Source organism: Vanacampus margaritifer, chromosome 12, assembly GCF_051991255.1.
Source record: "Vanacampus margaritifer isolate UIUO_Vmar chromosome 12, RoL_Vmar_1.0, whole genome shotgun sequence".
Classification (NCBI taxonomy): Eukaryota; Metazoa; Chordata; class Actinopteri; order Syngnathiformes; family Syngnathidae; genus Vanacampus; species Vanacampus margaritifer.
The window spans coordinates 9,259,537-9,279,068 of record NC_135443.1 but is presented as its reverse complement, the minus strand read 5'-3'; the positions used below and the strand labels follow the sequence as shown (position 1 = coordinate 9,279,068).

Sequence of the window (19,532 nt, the reverse complement as noted above, 5' to 3'; positions counted from 1 at the left end):
TCTGTCCTGAGAGTAGACACCCTGTCTGGACAAATATGGAGATCAGCATTGTTGGTGTGAGTGTAGCAGCACAACGGTGAGTGTGCAGTGGGGGGTAGTAAGTGTACAAACACTTTCAGTTGCCCCATCTTGTGCACCAAAATGCCCCACTGCTGTTTTGTCTATACAGGCAGACAATTGCCTTATCTGCAAGTTTACTGGTCACCTGCCCTCTGCTAATATCGAATGTGACTTACTGGCACCACGGCGGCCACATCAATAACACAAAATACATCATCATAGTTATAGTAATAGATAGTTTAAAACGCACTGGGGTGGAATGGGTGGAATTGGGGGTGGAGTAAATGTAATTGCGTCACAGGGCAGCTGCTGCTGCTCAGCCTGCTCTGCAATCTAGTCCTCATGTGTCAGTCAAGGAAGCCAGAGGCTATTGACAAAAGTACAGTACTGTACTTAAAAAAATAAATAAATAACAAGAAGAAAAGTAAAATAAAATTTAAAAAAAGTACTATAAAAGCAAGTATGGGTAGTAGGCTATTTGCCCGAGTTGTGGCTTCACAATTTTCTCTAAAAATTCCATAACAGATGTGTAGAGAGGTGATGGTTACTGACGTTGAATAAGTGGAAAATGTGAATTCAAACATATGCCCTCAAACACATCACATAATGATAAATAGCACAATGAAAAAGGTGTGTGCCAACTGTGCCAATTTGTTACTTATCTTTTTTTTTTTTGCTCTATGTCTCGTGTTTGGACATTCGTGTATATTTATTGCTAATTGTACATTTAATATATCAGGCTGGGGATCCTATAACTTGGCGTCAAACGTCACGAATCAGTCGGTGTAGTCGCTTTTCGAAGTTTGTCCGACAGTCAGTGAAGGCATCAGCGTTCAGACCAGCGAGGCAGTTTCTCGCTCCTATCAGCGCCATTGTGTGACAGAGTCTCCAGCAGCGAGGACGCCTTGTTTTCCCCCTTGTCGAGTGGACTGTTTAAATACCCCGATGTTTCTCTTCCAAGCTCCGGCGGACCCGAATCTGGTAAGACACTTATCTCACTTAAAATTGGTATCAAACGTACACGCCAAGCTCTCCGTACTGTACTGTAGAGGGAGCGTACATACCGTACAGTATTCGTACTGAATAAAAGACACGGGAATGAACGCTGTCGTGTTCGTCATAGTTGCCACTGATGAAAGGAAAGAAAGTTATCCTATTAAATGTCTTTAGATAAGACTTCCCTTCCTCAGCTATATACTGAAGTCGGTTTCTCTTAACAGTAGACAGCCGAAGCAACCGCCGCCGCTTTTGCAGTTGATCACAGAGAGAAAAGTGTTTGAACTTTTCCAGTTCTCATACTGTTTGTGTTTTGGCACAAGTGACACGTTAACGAACATAACATTTGACAAGTGCAGCCCTTTAAAGCCCATTGTAGCATTGTGGTCACTACAGTGTTGTAGCGTGAAGTGTTTCAACTCGATTCAGTGGGACAGTCTCAGCCTATGGAGAGAGAGAGAGAGGGGGGGGGGGGGGGCTACTGTTTTGTAACATGCACCACAACACAGCAGCCTGCCAGAATGACTGGAGCTCCACTTCACTGACTGACTGACTAACAGGCTGATTGTCAAGCGTCACATAGGTCGTGTCAAAGGTCTGTCTGGAGGAGAATCCCACCAGACCACCGAAGCCCCCTTTCAGATCGGGAGGTGTGTGTGTGTGTGATGACAACTTAAACAATTGGAGGTGCTGCAGCTCACGTTCCACAACAGAAGTGCACGTGATGTACAGTATGTGAAATACTTTTCCTTTGTAGTCAGACCAGTGACAGCTTTCATTTTATATCATTCGGTCTAACTGTGAGGTTTAAAGCTTGAATCCTGAAGCTTCCAATAGTTTAATGTAACATGTAAGTTACTCTGTGCTAAAAATGTTTCTTACTAAAACATTTCCTCTTTTGCCGATGGTGTCGTTCAGCACTAAAACAAGGAACAATGTTAGGAAAATAGCAGAAAATAGACTCGAATACATCATTTAAAACTTCCGTCTTTACTTTTAGAAGAAGATAGGTGAGTGACATTTTATTGTTATTCTCCATTTGCAAGGCTTTAAGCAGTCATGATTCCGAACTAGTGTTCCATAATAGATTGCCAGGCAGGAAATTTTAAAATAGTTAATTTGTCTGAACATTTGTATTTATTAGTTATAAATATATTCATTCATCCGTGTCAGCAACATATAGTGATCAGCCGAACAATTAAATGTTCTCCCATCACATGTCAAGTCAAGTTTATTTATATAGCCCTTCATCACACAAGAGTCTCAAAGGGCTTCACAACAGGTCTCTGTTGGCAAATATCAAATATGGCATAGAATACAATTATTTTGTGTATCCAACCTGTTGCCACTCATACAACAGTCTTGTCTTCCCGCGAGTGACGATTGGCGAGAGAAAAGTCAGAAAAACGTCATGCCTGTGCCAGATGTATTAAAACAGGGCACTATGGTAGTTAGCTAAGCTAACTTAGCTTAGCTGTACATCATGTTCGTAAGGAATGTACCGTACTGTACATATACTTAAGTAGACCAGCAAAGGAAGATTGTACCTAAAGAGACACTACATCATCAAGGCAAGGATACCACAATGGTGAGAAAGTGAAGTGAGAAGAAAAAAATGTGCAATCGTAACGAGTCAGGTGTATAGCAGGTATACTGCAGTTGAAATATCAAAACAGCTACACTGCGCTAGTAAAAACAGGTGTACGGACATGCTAAGTCACTCGAGTAGTATAGTGAGTTTACTGCAGTCGTGAGGCAGACAGATTGAGGTTGTAGATTTCAGTAGTTTCCTGGGGCTGTTGCTGGAAGTGTCAAGCTGTGTTTTATCCCACCAGAGGCTAGCAAGGAAGAGAGGAGCGCTCCGCAGCATGCAGACGCGTCTGCTGACCTAAATCTGCTCCCCTCTCTCTTTTTTTTGCTTTATTCACATTTTATGTGTGTTTTAAGGAAAGAAAGCCTTTTAAGTGCTTGTGGCTGCAATTATTGTGATGATTGTCATTTTAGAAAACACTCCAGCGTTAATATACAGCACACCTGCTCCGTGAGCTTACCGCCTCAATCCGACACTGAAGCGTTTTGTTAGGTTGTGTTGATGATTGGTTTGAGCCAATCGCAGGGGACATGCAGACAAACAAACATTAAAAGAGTAAATGGATACAAGCACAACATAGCACATGCAAACTTGACACAGGAAGGTCGGAGTCCGGATTCGAACCCTCAACCACTCACCCGCCATACTGCCTATTTTGAAATCCAGCCTCACGTGTTATTTTGAGTAACGCAAGCATTTTCATTGAAACTAGCATTTTATATCCACTCATGTGAGCACTGTCTCCACGTGAATGTGATTTTGCAGGATGTCTAGTAGGAACTGTAGTGCTTTGTTACAAGGCCTGTCATTATACAAGATGCTTGTAGTGTTGTGAATACGCTGTCATGTGAAGGATATCATGACGTGGAGGCGGAGACACGTGCGCACGTACGCATGCACGCAGATACACAACCAAACTACTCAAATATAGTCCACGTAAAACCTGCTTGACGTATGAGTCAACCTTCAATTCATATCTTCATAATTCTGATGACGAAACGTTGACTTACAGCGAGAATAATGAAACCCTTTTTCATGGTCTGACGGCGTCTGTATCATTTTTACTGGCACTGGGTTGGAAAATCCCCAAAACACCCGCTAACTATGGCCAGCAGGTGGCAGCGTTGTATCTCTTTTCAACGGGCTCCCGGTAGTATCAAAGGACATGAAAACATTGCGGATCTTAGGAAATAGAACGTTTTCAAGGATGACGTGAATGATCAAAGCATTAGAACGTCCCTAAACAAAAAATTGTGTCAAAAGTCACTGTTATGCAGACATTTTATCTTTTCACAAAAAGCTTGTTTTCTCCTTATTTTTTCCCATTTTTGCAAGAGTTAAAGGCCGCACATCTGTTAAAAAGACGAGGTCATTTGTACAGTTACAGCACCCTCTGGTGGTTAGGTTATTAGTGCACTTTAATTTTAATAAGGCATGAAGACCCACGCTAATGACCAGATGAAGGGGAACATAACATGTTTTGAGTTCCTCCACAAATTGACTCGATTTACAATGTGTGCATGCGTTATTAGCAAGTGCCTCATTATTAAGGGTTTTGATTGTAGATCATGACCTTTGAGGTTAATGTTGCTTGTACTATGTGAACTTCTGTATATCTATAATTACGACCTCAGTTCATTAGCATTCCATAGACAAGACATTTATACATGTAGTTGCTCAAGTTGATTTAATTTGTATTTTTTCTACAGAAAACACACACACAAACACCCAAATTAAACAGTCCAAAAGCGAAAACCTGGTGTGATTATTGTTCACGTGGACTAAACTATCTAACCAGACATACTGCGGCATCACTCCCTTAAATTATTCATACTAGCAAATATTTGTCAAGATCTTCGTCAAAAAACATGACTTTTCACTAGGGCTGGGCGATATGTCCCAAAAACAAAATCTCAATATTTTCAGTTATTCAGGATTATTACGATTTTAATCTAATAAACCCAACAAACGTTTAAAGCTTTCATTTATTCAAAAATAATTCCTGTGCAAAATGTTCAGACAACAATAATGTATACAGATTCTAAATCAGTTTTAACATAAACTTAACATTCATAGTTAGCAGAATTACGACTCACAATAACATCTGGATGTAACAGAACATAAGAACAGCTTTTAATAGTCCAGAAGACAAAATTCAATGTCACGATTTAGCAAATTTTCAACGATTTGATTTTCTAAATGACGATTAATCGAATTAATTCGATTTATTGCCCGGCCCTACTTTTCACCCTCTTCAACAGAACATTGTGAACTACATGGACCAAAATACTTTGCACCACTGAGCCATTTGGAGCACATGACAATAAAATGACTGGCCAAGCCTATTTCTTAGTCACTTCTGTTATTACAGTATGTACAAAAACAAGGTATTGTGCTTTTTGGGTGGGGGTGGGGGAAATATGAGATTTTTTAATATCGTGATAATTAATCGTTTCTTGATGTTTGGATATCGTTACACCCCTGCGAGCATGGTCACGGAACGACCTACACTCGTATGTCAAGGCAGCACTTAACTGTATATCCACTAACACTATGCTTGGAGTGGGTCTGTTCAGGAGACAACTACAAGTTGCTCATCTTCTGGTTTTGTCTGGAATGTGTTTACGAGGACCTCTGTGTGTCTTGGTCACACGCACGCACGCACGCCGTGTCGTGGTCATGTGTTGAGCTGCATGTCAGAGTTGCAAAGCAGGGCAGTTTGAGCAAAATCATGACTGAATGTGCCGCCGAATGTGTTCCACTACTACACACGGTTGTTGTGCTAGTGCTGCATTCATCTACCTGCAGTAGTCTCGTGTGTGTGTTAGTCTATCTTTACTTTGTGCATCCAGAACCTGAAATAGCCCTGTATACGCGAGGGGGAGGGGTGGGTGTGTAGCACAGGCATGGAAACCAGGGTATCCGGTTTCAGGATCTTAATATCACTGCAGAGTCCATCCACTTGCACTGCACCGCTGCACAACACATTCAAACGCACTCACTCGGACTGCACGCACTTAAGTATGGACGTTTACGCATGTGAACTTGTTTAAACAATCATGAAGTGGCTACTTTTCACCTAAAGATCCGAGCTCAGTTGTTAAGAGATATCATTACTGTATTGCGGTGATAACATTTCCAGTGCAAAGCCAGCGGGATGAATTTGAGGAGATTTGTCTGTATATGCGAAAGTGAAACATAATACAAAATATTGCAATCTAATATATATACAATATTCCATTGTGTTGCAAAGGGATGGGCATTTCAGAATTTGTTTAGATTACCTTTAAATATTTTAGATTGAACAAACTGGTTAGATGAAACAAATGGTTGTCGTCATTTCCAAAGTTGAATACAGTATATATATATATATATTTTTTTTTTTAGCAGAGTAAATAAATTATACGGCAATTGGGCAGTGTAGTGGTTGTGTTATTAGTGCATCTGCCTGACAGTTCTGACTCGATGTTGAGGGTTCAAATCCCGATCTGGCATGTAGAGTTAGCATTTTCTCCCAATGCACTCCAACTTCCTCCCACATCAAATATTTAAAAAAATCCTTGGTTAATTGAAGACTAATTGTACTTTGGTGTGAATGTCAGTTTGGTTTAGTCATTGCTCACGTACTGTCGAGCCACTGCCAAGTGTAACTTTCGAAGCTATGGGGCTGCAACGTAAACATAGCATGAAGAGAGAAAAAAAATGGGTTGTCCCTCAAAATTCTCAGTAGGCATCACTTGATAATCAAGGCCCTGAATTACACTTGTCAATTTGTGTACCGAACCGATATGTGGCACGTGCAAACGGACACGCCGCCAAATGCTAAAACCACCGACCCAACATCAACAGCTGTACGTTCCTGTTATCAGAAATGAACTGAGCTGATAACTCTGTTAGCTAATGCTAATCTATGCTAACAGTGTGCGCCACTTTCCATTTGACTTTTGAGATTTTTTTTGTGCTAGTGTCATTATGTAAATTAATTCACTTGAGTCACAGTGTGTCAGAAATTAAAACGACTTGTTCAGAAAGACACACGTTCAGAAAGACAGATGTTTAGCTTGCCTACAGCTACAAGCATTCACGCATACGAACACACTGCCGTTATAGTTCAAATTTTGCTCACAATACTAACAGAATTTTGAGTTGCAAGCCTTCAGTGTCTTCCAACATTTTCCCACAACCCCATGCTACGGGAAGCACCACAGTTCAGTAGCACACACTGCGCCATCTCCAAAACGTTATTTCGGTAAGTCGCTTGTGTTCTTAGCGTTGGGAACATTTATCTTGTGTGAGCTGCATGTGATACTTTTAACTAGAACTTTTGATTCTTTAGACGGTTCCTCATTCAAAATAAAGGATCATGTTGTCAATAAGAAGATGACACAATTTTTTTCTAAGGATTCAGATTGACCATAATGGCATTCTTGCATGAGCGCTTTCAGTTTATGTCCAATGCGGAAAACTCATTGGAAGTGTTAAGTAAGAGTAGTCAGACCACATGTCAATTTTGCATTGCATGACTCTTTTCCCCTCTGTGGTCTTCATCTCTTGGATGCATGGTTGGAAGGTTATTTTAAAAATGTATTCTGATAGTTACGTACCTGTTAAAAATGTAGCGAGTAACGTAATCCAAATACCATAATGCAGTACTGTAACTTGATTACTTTTAATTATTTTCAGATGGCTAAATATGTAAAAAAAAAAAAACAATCAGTACAATACGTCCATCCATCCATCCATTTCCTTGACCGCTTTTCCTCACAAGGGTCGCGGGGGTGCTGGATTCTATCCCAGCTGGCTTCGGGCAGTAGGCGGGGTACACCCTGAACTGGTTGCCAGCCAATCGCAGAGTACAATACGTATATTTATATATTTGTCTGGTCTTTTTTGCCTTAATGGTTTCCGAGCACCCACAATTTAAATCCAAAGCACAAGAACTATGAGGAAGACATGTTAAACACGTGTGCACCATTTTGGTGCATTTAGACAGATATACAGTAGATGGAAGGCCATTTGAAGGAAAGCTGTTTTCAGACTGTCCCCAAAGGCCACACCGTGAATGGATGGATTGATTGACAATTTTAGTAGATAAAATTGCAAATATGGCTTTTAACTAGTAAAGTTGTAGATTATTTATGATGGTGGCAATTAGTGAGATATTTCCTTAAATATTGCGGGTGTAGGGCCCTACTAGGGCTATAGCCAATAGCTTGCTAGCTCCTCCATGGTAACAAGTGGTCCGGATGATTTTGACAGCTCACATATTTCTCTAGAAATCTTATTTAAAAGGAATGAATTTGGCTCCAGTGATAGATGGATGGATGAATATGATCCAAAACAGTCACCATTCATTCCCTTAGAGTCACTTTTCAAACTGACTGCACAAAGACCAACACAAATCCAGCCAGTGACATGTCTCGTACTCTTACTTGCTAGGCAACAAAAGCCTTACTTGGGTGAACTGCACCACCTCTCTCCCGCAGATTAAAAATGCAATCCTGCAAAAGAAACCACATTTGTAATAAATGTAGCAAATAATTTAATTACATGTTTATTTTTTCTTTAACTCACTGGATTACATCGTATTTTTTTTTTTGTATCCTGATTACTTAAACGCTGATACATTTATTCTGTTACTCGGTGACTCGCCTGCTTGGATCATAAAGTGTCACTTGGTTCTAAACCTGTAAGTGGGAAAAGGAGTTGAGATGATGAGGCATACGATGACAAAGAATGGAAAAAGAAAAGCAAAGTAGTAGAGAGGTGGGGCCGACGGAAAGGGAAGAGGAGGACACTGAAGTGGAATGTAAGGGGTGGGGCAGCTCTGGTATGTCAGCCCTGTACACTGTGTACATAAGTGTATGAGTTTGAATCCAAACACACTGACATGACTCAGAGAGGCACGCAAGCGCAGCTGCTTCGACTCTCAATCACACACACGTGAACTGCTTTGAAACTCTGTCGCTCACTCTTTAATGTTCTTTGATTAGTTTGTTCTCTCTAAGCAACGTTATCATAAAAAGGAACCACCCTAAAGTGATTCTCTAAGTTAATCAGCCTTTAAATAGAACCTCCATGGGCCATTATGACCTTATGTCTTAACTGTTAAAAAAACAACATTTAACTCTTTTACCGCCAAAAACGTTTAATGACGTATACTAAAATCCAAATGAATGCTGCCAAAAACGTTAATTGACGTTTACTATGTTTTTTTTCCCCTTCTTAATGGGCAGTGGAAGTTCTTGCGCGGCGCTGCTTTGTGAATGGGCTGGAAAAATCCAAAAACACCCACTTACTATGGCCAACGGATCGCAAAAGTCACGGTTCGGATCGGATCATAGATTTGAGTCACGGATCGGATCGTTTTTCGGATCAGCAAAAAAAACAAAAAAACAACTTTGTCTTCATTTATTTTGTAAAGCGCTTTTTCCATTAAATTAAAAAAAAAAATCAATTCAAAATGTCTAATATAGCCGTTTAGGATTTAAGAACACAACTTTAAAGTGCAATATGAGGCAGAAACATTCTTATTTTTACATGGTTCATGTATAAAATAACAAGGTATTAATGGCTTAAAATTGTGTTCCTATAATCTAAACAGAGCGAATCTGTCATTTAATTTTTTTTTTACACCAGAGACAAGCATACACTATGAAACTTTTATTTATATTGAACAATGCTTCATTGCAAAATTGACACTTTTCAGTGCTTCAGTGCTCTCGTGGTACCCTGCTAAGTATTTGGATGGCCTTAAAGACTCTCTAACATAACCTCCAAGAGTATTCTGACTTCTTTAGATATACAGTACAGTATAATATCACATTCATTATGAAGTCGAGTGCTTTTTTTCCCAACACACCCACTTGCTGACTTGCATGCATCAAGCAGCATGGTCAAGTAGTAAGTTAAATGAGCTGTTGCGCCGTGAAATGCCGCTCCTACCTTTGACTCCACCTTCTTTTCCTCCTCCCTCTCTTCCCTCATACCCCTAAGCAACCCCCACCACCATTTCGTTCTTTGTCATCTCTTTGGGTGAATTCCCAGCTGACTCCGTTTGTCATGGCAACCAACCAGTCATGGTGACTGGGCCTGCAGCTCACACTTCCTGTGTGTGTGTGTGTGTGTGTGTGTGTGTGTGTATGTATAGCGGCTGGCTCTATGAGCCTGTCAGCCTGGATTAGAATCAAACGTACTGCAGTGATGCCTGTTTTTGCTCTTTCACTCTTGTTTGTCTCGGGGTTTTTTTTCTCCCCACCTCGTGTCCAATCAGACAGTAAAAAGTATTTCAAACTGCTTGAATAGTCACACTTATGAATATTCCGCAACTCTGACGTATTATTGTGTGTCGGTATGTCTTGCACACTGAGCGGGCTCTGTGCTGTATTCGCAAAGCGGGAGGGTGGAAGGGGTTTGGCTTAAAACGTGGCCTATGATCCTGTGCTACAGCAGGGAACACTGCTATTACATAACGCGACATACGTGTATGTAATGTGTTGGACAACCAGTCTTGAGCAAAAAAGGCTCCCATTCCATCTGCTCTTCGGTTGAAATGCATGCTTTATTAAATCTGATGTTGTAATAAACCTGCTGCATCAAAGCAGCTGCAGGAAACACTGTGCAGCGATGCCTTGAAATGTGCCTTTAATTTGCACAACCACACTTGTAACTCAAAACGCTCATATCTCATATCGTGTTTCCCCATTGAAATGAATGGAAGAACCTCCTTCCCAAAAATATAACGTTGTGTGTTTGTGGCTTTAAAAAAATAAAAATAGCACTCTATAATATTGTACTTAATGAAAACAAAGTAGTAAATGAATCATGATTTTATGCTGCAAATGATCATCCACTTCATTGTGCTGCTCCTTCTAGTGGTCAACAGCAGGCGGTATACGGTAAACGATTTTTTAAATAATCTTTTCTTTTTTTTTTTAAATCACGTCAGGCGATTAATTTTTTTTATTGTAATTAATCGCATGACTTCAATAGTTAACTCACGATTAATCATACATTTTATATCTGTTCTAAATGTACAATAAAACAATTCTAGGTTTTCATACTCTTGTTAACAAAAGTGGAAAAAAAATTCAACTAATAGAAATAGTTCAAATGATTTTTTGAAGATTATGCCTGAATGGATTAATAACATTTCGATTTATTTCAATGAAGATTTTTTTTTACATGCCAGTAAATGAAGGTACTTTAGACTTGCTTTTATAATTTGACACTTGCAGGCACTCCTGATATTTGCATAGCAATTAAAAAGCCATCTTTCCACAATCCAATATATTGTTTTTCTCTTTGTGTTCCAGATTTATGTTCAGTAAAGGCGCCAAGCGAAAACTGGACGAGGATGAAGAGGTGCTGGAAGGCAAAACGCTGGAGGCGTCGGCGGCGGGCGGAGGATTCGGCCTGGGCCCCGAGGGCCTGTCCAAGGTGTCGTACACCCTCCAGAGGCAGACCATCTTCAACATCTCGCTCATGAAGCTTTACAGCCAGCGGCCGCTGAGCGAGCCCAGCCTGGAGCGCCGCGTCCTCATCAATAACATGCTGCGGCGCATCCAGGACGAACTGAAGCAGGAAGGCTCCTTGCGGCCGCTGCTCCTGCCGCCGTCGCCGCCGCCCGACGACCCGATGGACGAGGGCTTCCGCGAGGCCCCGCCCTCATTCGGAGTCCTGACGGCTCAGGTATCGCCACCTTCTGCTCTGTTGATGCCTGCGATCATTCCTCCGCCTTCGCCACACCCGTCGGTGCCTCCCGCCTACCCGCCTCTGTTGGACGCCTGCCTCACTCCGGCGTCTTTGCTGGAGGACGACGGTGGCGATTCCTCCTTCGGCGCGTCATCTCCGCCCACTCCTCCTCTGTCGCCTCCCCCGTTGCACAGTCAGACGTCCGCCGCCATCTCTGACGTGAGCGGCATGGATTTATGTCCTCCCACAGCCATAACTAGGACAGCATCAGCCAATTCTATGACAGTAACTACCTCCCTCGCGCCCACAACGCTTGCCCAAACCCCCCACTTAGCGGCCTTTTCCCCTGCGCTCTCGGGCTCAGCAAAAGAGCGCAGAACGTCCGGCTCGAAAACTGAAACAACTTGCGTCTCGCTCGCGGAAGGCTCCTGTCCCGAGCTTCGACCGATGGACGCTCTGCCCGCGGTGCCCCCCGTCGCCATTTACCCCCCTCAAGCCCTCCCTTCCACGCCGTCCGGGTTTCTCACAGACCTGGCCCTGGACGACGTCCTCTTCGCCGACATCGACACGTCCATGTACGATTTTGATCCCTGCGTGACGGCGGGGGCGGTCAGCGTGACAACCGGCGCCAAAATTTCACCGGTGGTGACGGCGGACGACCTCCTCAAATCGCTGGCGTCGCCGTACAGCGGCCCCGCCCCCCAAGTTTCCGCCAACCAGCCTTTCAAAATTGATCTGACAGAACTTGATCACATCATGGAAGTGTTGGTTGGTTCATGACAAGCAGAAACAAGACGCTGCGATCCAGACAAGAGACTGAAATGATGATTTTAGACAGATCTGGGATTTGTTTTTCTGCTCGTTGTTCTTCATTTTGTGGTTTTAAAGTTTGCAATTGTCATTTTCAGTTGTCATATTGAGACAACTGTTTCTACTACGACTACTTCAACACTGTGCATGGACTGTCCTCACCTTTCCAAAAACAGAAATGAAAATTATTGGGAAGCAAAGATCCAAATCAGTTTACATTTCGATACTGGCGAGGACCTCCAAGGAATGAATTCCTTAATATGAACGTAATCCTAATTCTAATCTGTAACATTGACCTAAAACATTGCCCTCAACGTGTCGCAGAGGATTTTTTTGTTTTTTCCCCCATCAAATCCAAGGAGGATCCTCACTGGTACAGAAATGAATGTGACTGTGTTTGATCGTGCACACTGAACGTGTGTGTCTTTTAGGAGATGAGTGCCTTCCAAAAGAAAATGACCACTTATTCAATTCTTTGTTGTTGTTTTTTCCCCCCTCCGTTTCGCTTACGATATATTTTTTAATGTATTAAATTTACTGTTCACTTAGTGAGGGATTTCCTCATGATCAAACAATAATAATTTCATTGTCTTTCATGTTTAAAAGAAAATGTCCGCTACTTATTCATCAGTCTTTGGTAACTCATTCGCTGCCATTGACGGCTATAAACGTCAAAAAATTCATTTGAACTATTTCTACTAGTTTAAATTTTTTTTCCACTTTTGTTAACAAGAGTATGAAAACCTACCCATTTTTTAAATAATCTTTTTTTTTTTTTTTTTTTAAGAAAAGATTATTAAAAATTGGGGGCGTCAGGCAATTAAAATTTGTAATTGTAATTAATCGCATGACTTCAATAGTCTAATTAATCACAATTTTATATCTGTTCTAAATGTACAATAATTTTCTTCTAGGATTTCATACTCTTGTTAACAAAAGTGAGAAAAAAAAAAGTTAAACCAATAGAAATAGTTCAAATGAATTTTTGACGACTATAGCCGTCAATGGCAGTAAACGAGACCACTCTTCAGAGCGGTCATGTGACGATGATCTCAGTTCAGGTCCGGCTTTACCAACTTGGGGATGCTTTTTTTATACCGTCTTTTTTTTAATATGCTGGGCTTTGCAAAGCAGAATTCTGATCAGTAGAGTTTGTTGTGTTTACATTCGAAAGAGTTGCGGAATCTTGTGCTCCGTGCAGGCGGAGAAGCGCTCTAAAGTCCAACCAAAACAGACATGCACGACAACTAAACAAATCGGCTGTCACGTATTGCAGGCAAAGCCGTCGCGACTCAATAATATCCTTACACGCGCGTATTTCTAGATATGCCTTTTTTTTTTGTTTGTTTGTTTTTGCAAACGATTTAGTAAGTAGAGTGACAGACAAATTGCAGCACAGCGTACAGTATTACACAAAGTCCATTTGCACAAATTGTTGTGTTCAGAATAGAAGCCCATATTCACTACATCTCAGGGTTTTACTCACGTCATTATATTGTGCAGCACTGTTTTGAGGTTTACCCCAAACACACACAATTTCTGGAGGGCTAAATCTCCATTTATCACTTTCTAAGTGATACCCCCGTCGTTGCATAATTGTGGCCGTAAAGCATTAGTTTTGCCTCACATAAACAAAAAAAAAACAACAACCTCGTGTTAATTACAACTTTGCCAATGTCAGTGTCACATAATAAGCCAAAATGTGCACAGATTCGGAAGTACCGTATTTCCTCAAATAGTGTTCTCCCCACTTAATAAATGCCATCCCCTCTCTTAGAAGATTACTTTAAATAGTTTGTTGACATCCCTTCAACATGCCTTTTGTCTTCTTCATTTTGTATCATTTGTGAGAAATGATCATGTCAGCAAATTATTATTACAATGAATGTAAAAGTGTGCTGCAAGCTGACGAGCAGTCCAGGGTGTGCTCCGCCTCTCGTCCAAAAGTCAGCTGGGATACGACCACCACTCACTCACAAGCCTAATGAGGAAAAGCGGTGTAGGAAATGAATACGATAGGTAACCCCAAACGCTATGTGAGGAAATGCGGTCATTTCCTGTGTATCATAAGTATGATGTAGCAAAAATCAGGCAATCACCTGCGCCGTGTTCACATCTGTACTTTCATTCACTTACCGTTCACATTAGTGTAGTTATCACCGACCAAAAGATGGCCAGTCTACAGTACATGCATATAGTCTCAACTGCGTTTATGATGTATTATGTGACAAAAATCCAATTTTCCCAACAAAATACCTTTTCAAGCAGGTCCGGTTGTCTTGTTTCGGCGCACACCGAGAAAACCGATGATGGCCGTTCACACGTAAACCAAATCAAGCATACACTCGAGCTAACCAAACCCAAGTTACATCACAAAATTCACAACAACTTGCTCAAACATTTTTTGGGAAAGGGGCCAAGATTTACGTTGTTGCTTAATTTCATACGTGACAGGTGGTAAGGGTACACTACAGAGCTCACTATTTGTACACGAGCAATCCAGTTTCTGTAATATGTCCACTTCAATCCGATAATTGGTTTTTGACTCTCAATACCCACAATGCTTACTTTTGTCTTTGCGTTCTTGTCCCTAATCAAGGAGCTATAGTGTTTTTAGCAATCTGCATTTGGCGATTACTAAATTTCCTTAGTGCAAAGTACACAATAATTATTTTCTGGAGTATTGCTATAAAAACACATTGCTATGTGCCGCTTCAATTTTTTTATTTTTTTTTACTGTTATTTCTTTGCACCCAAGCGTGCTTGCTGTATCAACTGATATAGTATGAATAGAAATCAAGGAGGGATTGTGTTTAAGGGGTTGCGATGTGCTCATCTTACTGTTAGCCAAAAGCGAAAGCGAAGCAGCGACTTTCCCAGTCTGCCTTTGACATCATGAAGTATCAAAACTATCAACACCACTGCTCGTTTTTATACACAACTGCATCAGGTTTCTGTCTCTATTTTTTTTCTTTTTTAAGTTTGTTAGTGGTGTTTTTTCTCTGCCAATGAAGTTATTTATTCTTATTTTCTGCGCTGTGTAAATATATTTATTTTCATTTGGAGTGAACCTTTGGATTGTAAATAACGTGTACAGATTATGTAGTCGGAATGTACTCCGCTCCAGATAGGATTGTATCTGAGCGTGGAATAGTTTTTGTATACATGGGTCTTTTTTGTGTCTTCTTTTTTTTTAATATGTCTTTTATACTCTCCTGTTCACTGTTTACCAATTGGTTATGCAGCAATACACAAAAACAAACAATCTGCCACCTTCAGATATCAAGATTCCAAAGCTTGTCATACACGCCTCAATCACAAAAGTTATGTACATAACATGAACGACAAATGAGCTCCTCGGACTTCACGGATTCGTTTTTTTTTTTATACTGAATTTGTCCAAGCATGTGACACAGCACTACTTCATGGGATAGACTGACCTGAGTCAAGGCTGAGTTCCTCCAGAGGCTGTATTTTTTCGCAGACCTTTGAGTTGTGCCTTGTTCTATTCAATAGAACACAAAAGTCTCTTTCTCCGTCTCTCTCTGTAAGAGAAAAAATATATAAGAGATAAACTGATGAGTATGAATTTGAAAGTCTTACTTTTGTAGTTTTATAAATATGAACATATATATATATATAAATATATATATATATACACACACACACAAACACACACAATAAACAGTAAACGAACACGACTCGTGGTTTCTTTCTTCCTGATTTAGATTGCCCAGCTATCAAAAAGTGTTGATACTATAACACACAGTCACACTCGATTCATAATACAAAATAACCTTAACTATGAAACATTTGATACATGTAGTGAGAATTAACCAAGCTTAGTACTTCCCTACCCTAGCACGCAATCAACATGGCCAAAGTCATTGTAAACAAAATGCCGTCGTGACAATTGATCATTCTGATTGGCTGTTAGCTCGTGACTAGCGAAGCAGTTATTAGCTTACAGCTGACCTTTTACTCACATGGACACAGCTTCTTCCCCTCAGCTATCAGACTCATGAACACAGAATAAATCGGTATCTTTTTTGCTTTGTCCATTAGTAGGCTACTTAGATTTTAATCTTAGTATTACTGTCTGTCATGTGACCAAGTTTGAATATATGTTACGACGTGCATTAAGCGTGGAAACACATGAGGCTAACATGCTAACCTTGAGACATGGAATTTTTGTCTGAAATATAATAATCCAAAAAAATTTTTTGTAGAGGATTTATAGTGATGCCGTGTTTCCAAATATGGTAAATTGTCCCCATAAACAAAAGTAAACAATCTGGAGTTAATCTTAAGTTATTTTTATACCAAATATGTCACGGACAGTTCTGCTCCATTGTCGTTCTTTGTGCTCGCCCAGTGATTTTCCACTAACCCCAACACTGTTCCACATATCCTCTCCCCTGACTGCCTGTTCACCACTCCAGCTTTAAGATCTCCATACCGGCCGGGATCCAGAGAATCCATGATGTCCTCCAGCGATTCTTGCGGGCCACCCTTGAAGAGAACACAGGCGAGTTTGTCTGCTGCCGCCGACCTGGGTCCGAGCCAGGACCACCCTCATCCGTTCTGCCAAGCACGAGGGTATTTGCCACTGCTGCCAACCGCCTCTGGACTGAGACCTCCGCCAATCCACCTGGCCGGAAGGTGTGGTTGCCCACCTGGGATCTACCCTTGCGGTAGGCACCCAAGTTCAACTCTCCGCCTTTGCTGTCGACATTATGAATTATGCAGCATTGGTTGACGCGAGGAAGTGTCACATGAATTTGAGTTTAGTGGGTGGTTACTCGAATATATATATATATTTTTAACGACTCCAGGTTCACATCAGCTTATTTTGTACGTCTGCCTTTCAAAGGCTACTACTGCATGCAATCCAAAAACCGCATACTTGTCAAATTTAAACCATGACTTATAGGCACAAAACCGATCAAACCGAGGTTAAGATCCAGAACCTGGTACAGGGAGAACATACAAACTCCACACAAGAAGGCGTTCAATCCCCAGACCTCAAAATTGTGAGGCAGATGTGATAATATTGAGTCCTTGGGATTTAAATTTTATTCCCGACTTTGGTGCACTTAACTGTCTGGAAAGCACACTGACTGTCTGCAACAAAAAAAAGCTCAGCCTTTCAGTTTGTCTTCCACTTTGTTTGCTTTCTCTTCTGGTTGACGGTGGCACAGCACCAACATTTGCCACTGTTCGACAGTCATGACTTCTGATTCGCAGGGCTGCTGGTTATTTGCAGCATTTAGGCCACACAGCTGTGAGGGGATGGGGGGCAGTCTGTCTCTATTGGCGAAGGGAGGGAGGGATGTTTTAGCTCAACTTAGCAACAGCAAATCTAAGGTCAGCAAGGACAACACAGAAAGACAGTCAGGAAGGCAGACGAGGACACGGAGCGCCGTCTTCTCAACAGAAAGACCCAACATGTCCTTTTCAGGTTACCTCCCATAATGAACATGATTATCCGTCACTCATATTTAGGTCACTTATTTGTCACAAACAGTCCCATGAACGTATGTGTTTAAAAATTGCAGTAAACTATTCACCTTAAAACACGAAGAATCATTAGACCACTATAACTCCTAATAGTAAAAGCTTTTTTTTTTTTATGGATGGATACACGTACGGATCAACAAATTATAGCAATCACATAAAACACTGCGTTTAAGACAAACAATTATAATAGCAGTCTGCACGAATGGAGTGCATGATGTAAACTGAAGCGTTACTCTAGCCCCATCTTGTGGCGGAATCGGGGAGGCATTACAAACACATCTATTACACAATGAGGAAAACAGATTTAGGCCGTTATCATAATCATGAGTAGGAAAATAACCCGTTTGATTTGTTATCTTTAACCACGAAGCATATTTACATGCTTTTCTTTCAGCATTGCTGCTCTGTTTAGCAGTGACTAGGGTACGTGTTTAAATAATATACAAATCTTCTGTAGCGCCCCCTAGGAGACTGAGCGCTGGCCATGGTACTGAGATCATGCTCCTATCTCATTTTTTTATGTTCATCCTATATGGATTTTTAAATGCATTTGAAAACACTTTGATTATTTATTAGCATATAAGAAAATGGGTGTCTGTTCCTTCTGAAGTCCATCACCATCTTCTTGGTCTTCTTCATATTGATGCAAAGTTCGGGACCCAGTTCCCAAGTGATGGATTCATCCTAAGAATGTTCAGAGTATTGAACAAAACAATTGATAAATATTACTAACAGCGGTAGTGGTGAAAAAAAAGAAACAAGACGCACACCACAAATTAGGTGACGGTGACAACAAAAGACTGAATTAAGCAGGAAACTAAATACAAGCAAATTGACGAGATAACAAGAGACACCTGTGCAAGACACAAGTGGCTGGAGGAGCTTATTAGATGATACAAGGGACCGGGTTGACGAGCACACGTGGAAGCAAAAGACCTAAGAGAAGAAAACAAGCTATAACAACAAACAAACGTAAACATACCTATGGACTATATGCCACGGAGGAGGCGGGACTTCCGGGTTTCCCCCCAGCAAATTTGTTTCCGTTTCCGGTTTGCGACATGTGGGCCGCGTCCACGTACTTGCGCTTCCGCCTTTGTGCCCCTCGGTTGCTCGTTCTCGTCAACGGGCGCGAGGCTGTGTAGTGTCTGACTGTCCGGAGCATTTCAGATAGCCGGGACTCCCTCCCGCCGATGAGCTGAAGCGCGTGGTTGGGGGGTGCAGGGGTGGTGGTGCGAGTGTTCGAACGCAGCCAGCAGTGGCCGGAAACGGCTCTGATGTGTAAAACCCGGAAGTCGGTGGCATCTACTGTTAGATATTATTAACATTTAAATTCTTTATTTTCATATATTAACCATTGTTATACATTATTAACATCTTAATTCTTTATATTAACCATGTTGAAAGGTTTTATAGACGTGTAAAGCAAGTAGTGTTGAACTCAGTATAATTTGACCTTAAACTGGGACATATTATTTGGTCTAGAAGTTCCTTCTCTGTGGGAAAACACATTTGGTCCTTGAGAACAGAATCTGTTTCGAACACGAACCCCTGACTCTGTTTTCGCCATCGCTCACGGAAAAGTACCCAGAGAGTATGTTTTGTCTACAAATGAAAGAGAGGCGGTCGGTTTTAACTATAAGAAGCCATTTTACACGCGGAAGAGACATTCGGCGCTCTGAATTCCACCTGTTAAGTGATGAATTGGAGTCTGTTACGATGTCCAGAGATCTCTGTTAGATTAAAATCATTTTTGCAAAGGTGTTTTTTCTTACATTAAATCTGTCTTCAAGTTTTGGAACACGCAAAGAGGACAGAATAATTTGATTCCTCTTCACTACCCCATAGCTTCCTTTCACCG

At 41.2% G+C, this 19,532-nt stretch overlaps 1 protein-coding gene across 4 annotated transcripts; it reads left to right on the top strand.

Annotated features, from left to right (window-relative positions):
• The first annotated feature begins 795 nt into the window (after positions 1–795).
• On the top strand, positions 796–15,849 carry sertad2b (SERTA domain containing 2b). 4 transcript variants are annotated; one of them, XM_077582739.1, is made up of 2 exons: positions 796–1,041; positions 10,963–15,849. In XM_077582739.1, exon 2 carries the CDS (start codon positions 10,967–10,969, stop codon positions 12,119–12,121), a length of 1,155 nt encoding a protein of 384 aa, XP_077438865.1. In that variant the 5' UTR covers positions 796–1,041; positions 10,963–10,966; the 3' UTR covers positions 12,122–15,849. The 4 variants fall into 4 exon arrangements, with proteins under 4 accessions (XP_077438865.1, XP_077438867.1, XP_077438868.1 ...); XM_077582741.1 differs by lacking the exon at positions 796–1,041 and adding an exon at positions 1,578–1,787; XM_077582742.1 differs by lacking the exon at positions 796–1,041 and adding an exon at positions 1,808–1,906.
• The last annotated feature ends 3,683 nt before the right edge of the window (positions 15,850–19,532 follow it).